General features: G+C 26.2%; 4 protein-coding genes across 4 annotated transcripts in view; 1 reads left to right on the forward strand and 3 right to left on the reverse strand.

Moving 5' to 3' along the window:
- Positions 1-12,028, forward strand: part of LOC126899563 (putative serine protease K12H4.7) — a 156,470-nt gene that overhangs the window by 33,141 nt on the left and 111,301 nt on the right. The window lies entirely within an intron of this gene.
- On the reverse strand, positions 1,367-1,876 carry LOC126898057 (protein FAM200A-like). Its single transcript, XM_050672005.1, has one exon. It carries the CDS (start codon positions 1,874-1,876, stop codon positions 1,367-1,369), a length of 510 nt encoding a protein of 169 aa, XP_050527962.1.
- On the reverse strand, positions 1,911-2,678 carry LOC126898058 (SCAN domain-containing protein 3-like). The gene has a single exon (XM_050672007.1). The coding sequence runs from the start codon at positions 2,676-2,678 to the stop codon at positions 1,911-1,913; it is 768 nt and encodes a 255-aa protein (XP_050527964.1).
- On the reverse strand, positions 5,832-10,055 carry LOC126899577 (BUD13 homolog). The gene is made up of 6 exons (XM_050674617.1): positions 9,873-10,055; positions 9,709-9,805; positions 9,147-9,447; positions 6,907-7,055; positions 6,637-6,833; positions 5,832-6,142 (listed from the first exon to the last, which is right to left on the reverse strand). The coding sequence occupies exons 1-6, from the start codon at positions 9,883-9,885 to the stop codon at positions 5,970-5,972; spliced, it is 930 nt and encodes a 309-aa protein (XP_050530574.1). The 5' UTR covers positions 9,886-10,055; the 3' UTR covers positions 5,832-5,969.

The raw sequence follows: 12,028 nt of genomic DNA on the forward strand, positions 1-12,028 counted from the left end.
ATGGGCATAATCGAATGATTTCGATAATCGAATGATTAGTAATCGAGACATTTTCATAATCGAGTGAATCTCTCGAAAAATCACTCGAAGTTATAATCGTCTGCTCGTATGATAAGAATAATCAACTATTATTATTTATCGAGAGAATCGAAAAATTATTCGAAATATGAATAAATATACCTTTAGTAAATAATTATTAATTTAATTTTGCTTTTTTTATTTGTTGGTGTTTATTTATAATTATTATATTAAACTATAATTTAGGAATAATAATAACAATAATATATTAATAATGCATTATTAATAAGTGCTTTAAATAAAAGACAAGTTGTTATTTTTATTATTTAATAATTATTACCTATATTTTAAAAAAACCGATAACAAATTTAAAAATAAAAACATAAGATAAGGTAGCAATAGCCGGCTTGACCATCATAATTAAAACACCTGATTCCACACCTAATTGATTTTTCATAAATTCACAACTAGTGAGAGAATCAGAACTCGGTAGTTTAGCCAGTTCAGGACAAAACTTTGTTCTAATCGTCACATACTTCCCAAAAATGTGACAGATAAGGTGTTGTCATGAGTAGCGATTGAACGAGTTGAAAATAAGAAGACTCGAAGTCAATAATTTAATAATAATTCGACTATAATTTATGCTAAATAAAAACTTAAAAATAGTATTCTCTCGTTTCATCGTTTCATGGACATCATTCGAAATAACTTTTATTCGATTATATACATTTCAAGATCAAGAAATCATTGTTTTTATAATAAACGAGAAATCATTAGAAATAATCACTCGATTATAGAATAATCAATATTATTTAAAAAATCAGAATATCTCGATTATATAATAGATATGATTTCAATAATCGAAATATCTCGATTATTTTCATAATCTCGATTATGCCCATCACTACCCAAGACCGGGGACCTACGAGCCTCACACAACTACGGCGCGTAAGCCTCATTGGGCCATCCTCATTATTAGGCCACCGATTCCGGTAGGAGAACCCCCCTACGTTGGGAACGATAAGTGTTTTGCAAGAAATATTATATATCAGAATCAGTGTAACAAAAATATATTTATAATTTAATTATAGAAAAATCAAAAAAATTCAAAAAGAGAATAGAGTAAAATGTATTGAGTATAAGGTAGACGTTTGTTTATGAGTATTCCCCTAGGGCAGTGGTTCTTAACCTTTTTTAGTTCAGCGCCTCCCTTATCGTTATAACTAACTGCTAACGCCCCCCTCATGCAAAATCAAATTTTCTTCATATAAATATATATATATTTATTTATTCATCAGTATATTGTAACATTATTAATTAAAGTAAAAACTTTTAAAAATTATACCTATCAATGACTATCCTGAGCCTGATGAGTAGCTACTAATTTGTTGCAAATGTCCAACCGATTTCTTTGTTTCGTCAAAAGCTGAACAACAACGCTGAATCCTTTTTCAACTAGATACGTTGACGGGAAAAAGAGGAGCAACAATTTAACTTGTTGCCATAGTTGTGGATAAGTGTCTTTAAGCTTGATCCAGGCAAACTCGTAAACATGTTTAAAAACAAGTTGTGCCTCACAATCGTGTTTAAGATCGATAAACTCCTTTTGTAAATGAGGTTCGAGATCTTCCACAAATTCAAACGAAAATGGATCTAAAATCCAATTACAGATTTGTAACTCAAGTAGGTCTTGAAATCTTGATTTCATGTCTTTTTTGAGCTGCAAAATATGATCAGTGAAAATTAGAATTTTGAGATTCGAAAACTGACTCAGTTCTTGACGATTTATGTTTGATCTGTAAAGATCAAACTTAAAAATTAATGAGGAAATTATTCCTTTGGCTTTGATAAAGTTCATCTTATTCCCTTGAAGCTTCAAATTGACTACATATTCATTTTTTCAAAAATATCTGTGGGTACCCAATCTTAATTTTTCGTTGCTTCAAATTATCTTTTAAGAAAGGATCAATTTTATCGAGAAATTCAATGATTGAGTCAAATAATGCGAAAAAACGACACAAATATTTTCCTTTGGAAAGCCACCTTACTGCAGTATGCAAAAGTAATCTTTCAAAATCTTCAACATTATCATGACAAAGTTCTCGAAACATACGGTCATTGAGTAAACTTGCTTTAATCTTATTTACAGCTTTTATGACGAATTGAAGGGTTTCGTACAGGACACCGCTTAAGTTTTTAGCAGCTAAATTTTGGCAATGTATAACACAATGAACACAAATAACACCTGGGACCTTGTTTTTTAGGTGGGCTATAAACCCAACATGACGACCGGTCATTGAAGAAGCGCCATCCGTTGCGCATGCAATAATATTTGTCAAGGGGACATTTTTTCTGGTAAAATATTCCTCCATCGCTTGAAAAATTGACGAACCTTTGGTATCAGTGATCAAACTTATAGCAAATAATACTTCCTCGACAATTTCTATACGTTCATTAATAAACCTCACGTAAGCTAGTAATATAGCTTTATTATCTGTCAAAGTTGATTCGTCAATCTGTAGTGCAAAATTATTTTCTCTTAAATAATTTATAAGTTTGTTTTCGATTTCACCTGCCATTTCATCAGTTCTTTTGGAGACAGTATCATTGATCAAAGAAATTGACTTAATCATCTTATTGCTAGCAACCTCTTCTTGCATAGTATCTATTATTTCCTTAAGAGCCGGTAAATTCTGTTTTAAACTTTTGAAAATATTACCAAACCAAACTAAAGACTCATGAAATAGAATTAAATTTGAATTATTTGTTCAAAGATTGAAAAATTATTTTTATCCTAACTAACCCCTTTCAAAAATTAGTTGATGATATATTTTTGTCAAAACCCCTTTCTGAGGCTTAATTCTGATTAAAAAAAACCCAGCACAGGGGGGTCGCGGCACAGTAGTGACGTGACATATTTGGATCAAGTATAATGATATCTGACAGTGATTAAAATCACTATCATAAAAAACGCTTCGATGCAAATCTTTAGATAGTGTTTAATTTTAAAAAATAGGTGGATTATTCCAAAAGCAACATGATCTGCTAGTTCGTTATTAATATTTTATTAAAAATTTAAAAAATAAAATCGAGAATTTTCACACAATAATAGCATTCGGTAGCTATTTTCACGATGAAGACAAAATAAAGTCCAAAATTTTTTTTTTTGCATAATAAAGTACATTACATTAGCTTTAATTTAAGATATATTTAAAAGTGTCAGACCTTCCGGAACACTTTCAAAATTTAAGTTGAAAAAGTAAATTTTTTTTGAAAAAGTTGTCATTTTAAATCCCCCCTGTGGACAGTTAAAGGATCAGATATAACAAAAAAATATATCAAATGAAAAGTAATAATATCATGCATCTATATAAAAAAAAATTATATTCATATGTTCATTTTTAATTAAGTTATGGCAGTTTTTAGTAAAAAAAATTGAAAAAATTTTGAAAATTAGCAATTTTTAAATTTCTAATTTTTTTGGAGGTTTCCCCCATTTACGGGAACGAGGGAAATTTCTTCAATTTTGAAGGGTAATGTCTTCGACTAGATACAATTTGTGATCTTTTGACGTATTGTTGAAAGAAATCCGTTCGTTGAAAGCTGAGAAAAAGTGGTATCAGACACAAAAAAAAAAACACATCATTGTAAAACCAATACCTTCTCAGCTTCGCATCGAAGCTAAAAAAAATTGAATGTGCATGGAATGGATTCAAAATTTTTGATGAATGTGAATGTAAATGTATTCTTTTTTTTTAAGGAATTGTGAATGGGAANATGGAATGTGCATGGAATGGATTCAAAATTTTTGATGAATGTGAATGTAAATGTATTCTTTTTTTTTAAGGAATTGTGAATGGGAATGCATTACTTTTTTTAATTGCGGAATGGGATTTGGAATGCATTACTTTATAAAAAGAATTTTACAAACACTGGTAATTACATTATTTATACTTAATTATTTATACCTTGCTATTTTCGTTTTATAGAGAAGAAGAACTGAAAGAGCTAAAAAGAAAAAATATTGTTTTCTTATTGGTCACTTGGCTCAAAAAGTGTAACTTGAATTAATATCAAAGAAAAAAAAATATTGCATAAATATTATAATTGCATAAGTTGATAAAAATGCTATGCAATAGCTTTACCGTGGCAGTCCCCGAGTGCCACACGTTTTTTTTTTTTGTTTTCAATAAAGACACTTGTACGAAGCGACAAGTCCTTTATCAAGATCAGATGTTTGTTTTTTAAATAAACTATTCATAGTACAGTAACTATTCAAACGACTATACAAATTTATAAAAAGATATGCCGAATTGTCTTTTTCATATAATATAAAAATAAACAAATGTTGTGACTCTGGTTATTATCCTAAGATAATAGAAAGAAGCTGAAAATTGGAGTTCTGTTAAGATTCCCATTGGGAATCCGTCCGGAAACTAGTCTGTGGTATTACACGAAATTCGAACCCCGATATAGTTATATCCTACAGATTCTATAATATATTGAAATTCAAAAATATTCCGTGCCTAGTTTCACCTAAAGTATTGTCCGCTGTTACGTTGTTGAATTTCATTAACCTATCTTTTTTTTTTATATTAATACTTGTTTTTAACTAATTAGTAATAATGTCAAAAATTAGTGGTTATAGAAAAAATCTATTGCAGATTTATTTAAAGTATATTTTTAACTATTGAAAATTTCTTGTAGATAATTTTTTATTATTAACAAAACAAATTATCTTCTGAAAAGTTTTCTATCAAGCCTACAATTTTTATACATGTTTGCCATAACAGTAACAACTATTCTTATCATAGCGATTTTAATCTACTTCATATCAACTTTAATTGTCCCAACTATGCAATTTTTTTTTTTATGTCTATCCTCACTTTTTTAACTTTCACCGGACCGATTTATGTCAACAATACGTCAAAAGATCACAAATCGTATCTAGTTGAAGCTATTCCCTAGTTTCCTCTAAATGAAGGAAATCTTCCAAAAAATTACAATTTTTAAAGTCGGTAAATTTTTTTTTAATATCTTTGGCCTTTATTTTCAATTTAAAAGTTAAAAAAAAATTATTTTAATTTAATGAATAAATGAACAAGACTATCAAATTAAAATAACAATATCTATAGTTGAAAAAACCATAATAACGACTGGTTAAACATGTAACCTTGAAGTTTCATATTTTATTTAAATAACACTAGAATTTAGTTTTCATTATTATTTTAATATTTTGAGTACATTTTAAAATGGGATTTATGACAGCCTAAAATTTAATTACAGATCATTGTGGTCTGGTCTCATGGACATTTATACAAACCTTTAACTAATTATCGGTTTGATAATTCAGGAGTATAACTATGGGGTTATAATCATCTCTTATAAATAAATTATAATTACAAATTAATCATAATTAATTTTAGGCATCTTTCTTAAGAGATTTAGTTTCCCGAATAAAAATAACACGGTAAATATACTACTTTTTTTGTCTGGAAGAAGAATAAAGATATTGTGCCATAAAAATTTATTCTAAAATAATAATCCTAATTACCCCATTAATTGTAGATTAAGAATTTTTTCAAGTACAAAAGTTGTTAAACATCAAATTAATTTATTATTGTTAATCATTCACTTTATATTTTATTTTACTAGGCAGTAAGAGTTCAAGAAAGAATTCTCAGCCCCTTTCCTCAAGAACTACACCTGTTCTATATTATTAGTGTTCAGAATAATTATATTAATAATATAAGTAAACTAGATAAAAGAATTCCAAGAATGATTTTTATACAAAAATATAAAAAAAAACTAACTTAAAAAATTATCACTGATTTCTCTTTTTAATAGTATACAGCTAAGTCAATACAAATGATCAAATAAATAATCAACAAATTAATATATTATATATATTCATATGAAATATGTATATGTATATACATAATATATATAAATTATAAATCGGAACTGCTCCATTTATATGCTTCATCCTCTAATGATTTCTTAGAATTAAGTTGTAATAACCATCTAGATTCATATCCATTTGATCTATCAACACCATCCCATTTGTGACCAGGTAGAATGCCAAATCTATTGGGTGGACAAAATCCTCGAAACATTTTTATTTCTAAAAGTAATTGTAATACAAACATTATTTAAATATTAAAAATTATTATTCATAAATTATATTTAATATTTATAATTAAAGGAGTATTTTGAAAAAGTTATTACTTAATTTTATCTAACATTATTTAAAATTGGGAAATATTAATTAAAAACATTATATTTGACCATAAAAACCATGAAATATACTTAATAAGCAATAATGTATTGAATCAGAAGTAAATTACATAAAGTGGCTAAGCCAAGATTACTTTTAGGATGGTTTATTTTCTCAAAATAAAAAGTTTTACAGGTAGGAGTGACATTTGAGAACAGGCATTTGTCTGTTTTGATTTATTAATAGTTTATAAAAATGATGTATTTTGCTAATTTTCAAGCTAGTAATACTAAAAAATGCACACTTAAATTAATTAATCTTTATTTAACTCATTTAATTTTATTACTAAAATTCAATTAAATATATAATAATTAAATTTATAGACAGAAATTTATTATTACCATGCCTTACGCCATCAGGAGAATCATCATCATCTTTTTTATTTTTCCTTATATAGTCAAGCATAGGATCACCATCCCTTACTTTTGATTTTAACATTTCTTCTAAATCTTGATCATCAGCATACCTTGCCAGAGGTTTTTGCATTTCACGAATCTCATAGTTATGTTGTTCTTGAGCATCTTGCACTTGCTTTACTCTACAAAAAAAAATTAATTAATAGAATACAAAAAATTAAAATTAATATAAGATAAAAACCAATAAAATATTACCCTTTTCCCCAAACAGCATATTTTTCTTTATATTCTTTTAATTTTTCCTCTTTTAACATTTCATCTTCTTTTTCTTTTTTGAGATCACGTTTTCTTCCAGTTTTTCTATCTCTTTTAATTGGTATATTATTTTCTATTTCTTCATTAACCTAAAAAATTTAATAATGCGCTTAACAATTTATTAAAAATTAAATTTAAAATGTGTTTAGTAATATATGTATAAAGATTATACTTGTTAACTTACTTTAAATCTAAAAATAATATTTTTATGTTTCAAAACAAAGAAATAGCTATAACTCATGTTATTTGTGAGTGATTGTAAGAGAGTTATGTTTTTTATATTATTATTCAGAAAAATTAGTCAAAGTCTACATTAATTAGTTTTTATGGTAATTTCTAAAAGTTGTTTACTTTTATTATTATTAGCAAATGTTAATGAAATTATGACAAGTTAAATATATGTATTTACAGAACTTTAAGTTTAAGTTGAAAAATATTCTAATGTTTAATTACAAAATCCATTTAAACCTTAAAAAACTATATACAAAAGTATAATAGTACTTTTTTTAATAATCACTATCACAAATTACCTATCACTTAAAATATATACACATAAAATATATCAACTCTATGTTTGTTAAGCTATAGTAATTTTAAAAGTATTTTTCTTTAACATATTTTTATTGAAATGGTTGTCTTTATAATTTTTAAATTACTTGACTTCCTTGATTTTTCAGTCAGGTTTAAAAAAGTCTTACTTGACTTATAATCAAATATTATAAGGGAGTATGTTATTTCATCACCACCTTTATTATTTTTTTAGCTTCGATGCGAAGCTGAGAAGGTATTGGTTTTACAATGATGTGTTTTTTTTTTTGTGTCTGATACCACTTTTTCTCAGCTTTCAACGAACGGATTTCTTTCAACAATACGTCAAAAGATCACAAATTGTATCTAGTCGAAGACATTACCCTTCAAAATTGAAGAAATTTCCCTCGTTCCCGTAAATGGGGGAAACCTCCAAAAAAATTAGAAATTTAAAAATTGCTAATTTTCAAAATTTTTTCAATTTTTTTTACTAAAAACTGCCATAACTTAATTAAAAATGAACATATGAATATAATTTTTTTTTATATAGATGCATGATATTATTACTTTTCATTTGATATATTTTTTTGTTATATCTGATCCTTTAACTGTCCACAGGGGGGATTTAAAATGACAACTTTTTCAAAAAAAATTTACTTTTTCAACTTAAATTTTGAAAGTGTTCCGGAAGGTCTGACACTTTTAAATATATCTTAAATTAAAGCTAATGTAATGTACTTTATTATGCAAAAAAAAAATTTCGAACTTTATTTTATCTTCACGGTGAAAATGGCTACCGAATGCTATTATTGTGTGAAAATTCTCGATTTTATTTTTTAAATTTTTAACTTTATAATGCTATGACATATTGAAAAGTGTATGGATCAACATTATTTTTTTATGAGAAATAATATTTTTTAATAATCCCTTTTTCATTCGACATACTTTATCTGAATCAGGATATTAATAACGAACTAGCAGATCATGTTGCTTTTGGAATAATCCACCTATTTTTTAAAATTAAACACTATCTAAAGATTTGCATCGAAGCGTTTTTTATGATAGTGATTTTAATCACTGTCAGATATCATTATACTTGATCCAAATATGTCACGTCACTACTGTGCCGCGACCCCCCTGTGCTGGGTTTTTTGTTTACTTATTAGAATTTCAGGAATAGTTAGGGGTTGTACCCAACTCAATAATAACAGTCAAAAACAACTCTTTATATACATCCATCTAACTCAGAGATATAAACATAGATTTAAGGGGTAGTTTGTATACCGTATTTTATATATATTTTGACAGGAGAATATTTATGGAGGATTTGTAAGTATGTATCCTCCTCTAAATTTATAAGGCTACAAAATTTTAAACCAAAAATTTTTCTTTTTGAAAGATTATGAAAAAAAAAAAGTTTAATCAATTATTCTAGATTTCAGGCAAAATTCTTATAAGCCTTGATATTTCTGTAACCATTTTAAAATCTCCTAAATTTTCATGATTTTTTTAAGTTTTCTAGACTTGTGATAACTATGTGCTTAACAAATGTAGAGATTATTAGTAGTCTGCTACTAGTAAGAATCTCTAAATCCTAATGTGATTTTTTTTTATATTCATGTCACTTAAATTTAACTAGCTAAATAGTATACCTTTTTAGAATTTAATAAATCATTTAATGTAGATTTATTGATTTTTTCAACATATTTTTGAACTTGGTCAATCTTAGTAGTTTCTTCTTCAATATCACTATCTTCACCAACTCGTTTCCAACGATTTTTATTTTTATACAAATCCAATATTTTAACATCTTTAGGTCTGTCATCAACAACACCTACTATTTGAGGAGCAAATTCATCAGTAGGGTCAAATCCTGCTACATTATTATCACTACCTTGATATGTGTCAATGTCTTCATCAACACAATCAATGTTGTCATCAATTATTTGTACTCTATAATTATAATAATACTACATTAGTAAGGGTCAAAAAAAAATTTTATAAATCAAAGTTATTATAAAATGCCATAAATTTTTTTTTGTTTTGTTCAAGATCAAAACATTAGTTAGAATAATTATTTTATTCTAATATTTGATGAGGAATACATGACAGACATCTTTAAACTACATACTTAAAAATTGTAAAAGCATTAATTGTAGTTCACAAACAATATTAAGTAAAAATAAAGTTTATTCTATAGGTAGTATAACAAACCTTTTTTGAATTTTTACTTTATCTTTCTGCTTTTTCCCACCAGAAAGATATTTCTTTAGGTAATCTTTCTGTGACACATTTTTTTTTTTCTTGGAAACTAAAAATTTTACGTTTTATATAAATATATTTTTGCTGATAATTAAACAAGTTCTATAGATACATACCTTTTTCAGACATCAGAATTTTTTTTTTTACCAATTAATTGTAATGTTACAAAAGTAGTACTATTTATATTGATTATCTTAACATCAATCGGTCAGATATGCAGTAGGTATTAAGTATGTCCCCAATCATAAAATTAATTCATATATAAGTCAACCGGTCCAATGGTCAGTATCTGGTTTGTTTGACAGCCAACCGCACACAGTGCATCAGGATTACCAATCAAAAAAATATATGAATCGTACAATTAACAATTCAAAAATGATCATATAATTCGCTAAATATATCGTACGTTTTTATCTCATTCGTGATAAGAAATTACATATGATATATTTTGATAATAGTTATCTACTGAAGTAACCTGATTATATCATAGATTGAATACACATAGGTAAACCTAATCGTACACAATTTTGGCAGTTCAAATTTTATCATGAATGGTCGTAGGGAAACAATGCGCTGGACGCAGGTGATTATGCTGATAGATAGCGTAAATTTTGAGTGCTTCTATTGATTGAAATATACGTGGTATTTTAAATATTGTTTAAATTATTAAATTAAAATGTGATGTACATTTTTAAACAGTGATTGTGATATACGTTAATTGCATTTTATGATATAATGAAAGATTTTGTAATTTTAACTCTTTGTAATTACTTTTTCATTGAAGTTTTATTTTATTTTTTACTATACTAAGAATCAATAATAGGAATTTGACATAAAATGTGGTACTACAATACAAGACTAAACTGTTGGCCTCTAAATATTTTTATAAATGATTTCATACAAAAGGTAGTGGCAGATAAATTATTTTTTAATTAGGAGGAGTTAAGAAATCTTAATAATAAAAATCATTATAGAAGCTGTGCCCCAATATCATAGAGCTTTTATAGTATATTTATTTTGTATTTGTATTACTATATCAAGATATATAATAATAAAAAAATATATTATTATGAACTATTAAATATACATAAATGGTTTTCTTCTTATTAAGCCACCTTCAAATATTTCATTTATTTTAGAATAGTATACTGTTAAATTTACCTATGCATAAATAATATTAACCAAGTATTTAAGTTTAATCGCTCATATTTTATTTTTTAATTATTTTTTCATATTAATTATGCTCAATAACTTTTAAATTGAAATATGATGCATAAAATTTCCAAAATATTGAATATATATATATAATATGTGTCATAAAAAGTGTACAGAAAGGTATGTCAATGGGGGGGACTTAAATTTCTTAAAATAACTTTTTTTATAATTTAATTAAAAATTCTCAGATTATGAAATTTTCCGAAGTTATTGATTTAATTATCGTATCATGAACCCATGATTATTTTGTAAGTTTTAGTTTTAAGAAATTTATATTTAACATTATAATTACTAGAAAGTAAAAGTTTACTGCACAATGTAAATATAAAAGGGGACTTGACCATCTACTCGTTGGTCAGTGTTTCATCGGTGAATGTTACATTATAGTTATTATTTTGACACTTTCCGAAGACACTTGAAGAGTGAATGTGTCAAACGTTCTATGTGCCAAAAAAGTGAAAAATTGTTTTATGTCTGATTTATGTTCTATGTGCCAAAGGCCACAATCTTGTATGTGTTTCAAATGTCAATTAAATTTTTACTTGTACAAAATTGCATTCATAGATGGTGTTCGATATGTGAGACATGCCCATGTTACCATTGTTTTTTGTGTTTTCTGAACAAATATGTTTTTGGCACATAGAACGTTTGACACATTCACTCTTCACTTATCCGCGTGGTCAAAATTGTACATATAACACCCAGTTTACCACAATCAAATAAAGTATTATCAATTGACATTTATTATGCTATATAAAAAACAAAATAATCTGTTTACGATTAATACTCATTTATATTAAACATTATTTTATTGAAAGAAATGCAAAATCGAATTTTTTTTGTTAATACTGCTTAATACCTCTTGATCATTAATTTAAGATGTATAAACATTTTAGAATTAAGAAGAAAAATTTTAGCTTCAATGCGAAGCTGAGAAGGTATTAATTTTACTATGATGTTTTTATTATTATTATTTTTTAGCTTCGATGCGAAGCTGAGAAGGTATTAATTTTACTATGATGTGTTTTTTTTTTTTTTTTTTTTTTTTTTTTTTTTG

Source organism: Daktulosphaira vitifoliae, unplaced genomic scaffold, assembly GCF_025091365.1.
Source record: "Daktulosphaira vitifoliae isolate Bord-2020 unplaced genomic scaffold, ASM2509136v1 Scaffold_2, whole genome shotgun sequence".
Lineage (NCBI taxonomy): Eukaryota > Metazoa > Arthropoda > Insecta > Hemiptera > Phylloxeridae > Daktulosphaira > Daktulosphaira vitifoliae.

Excerpts from the sequence above, each read along its gene's own strand:
- LOC126898057 (XM_050672005.1), bottom strand. The coding sequence starts at position 1,876 with ATGAACTTTATCAAAGCCAAAGGAATAATTTCCTCATTAATTTTTAAG.
- LOC126898058 (XM_050672007.1), bottom strand. The coding sequence starts at position 2,678 with ATGCAAGAAGAGGTTGCTAGCAATAAGATGATTAAGTCAATTTCTTTG.
- LOC126899577 (XM_050674617.1), bottom strand. Across the intron at positions 9,448-9,708 it reads AAAGTAAAAATTCAAAAAAG|AGTACAAATAATTGATGACA; the intron begins GTTTGTTATACT and ends TTATAATTATAG. Across the intron at positions 6,143-6,636 it reads TCCTGATGGCGTAAGGCATG|AAATAAAAATGTTTCGAGGA; the intron begins GTAATAATAAAT and ends AATTACTTTTAG.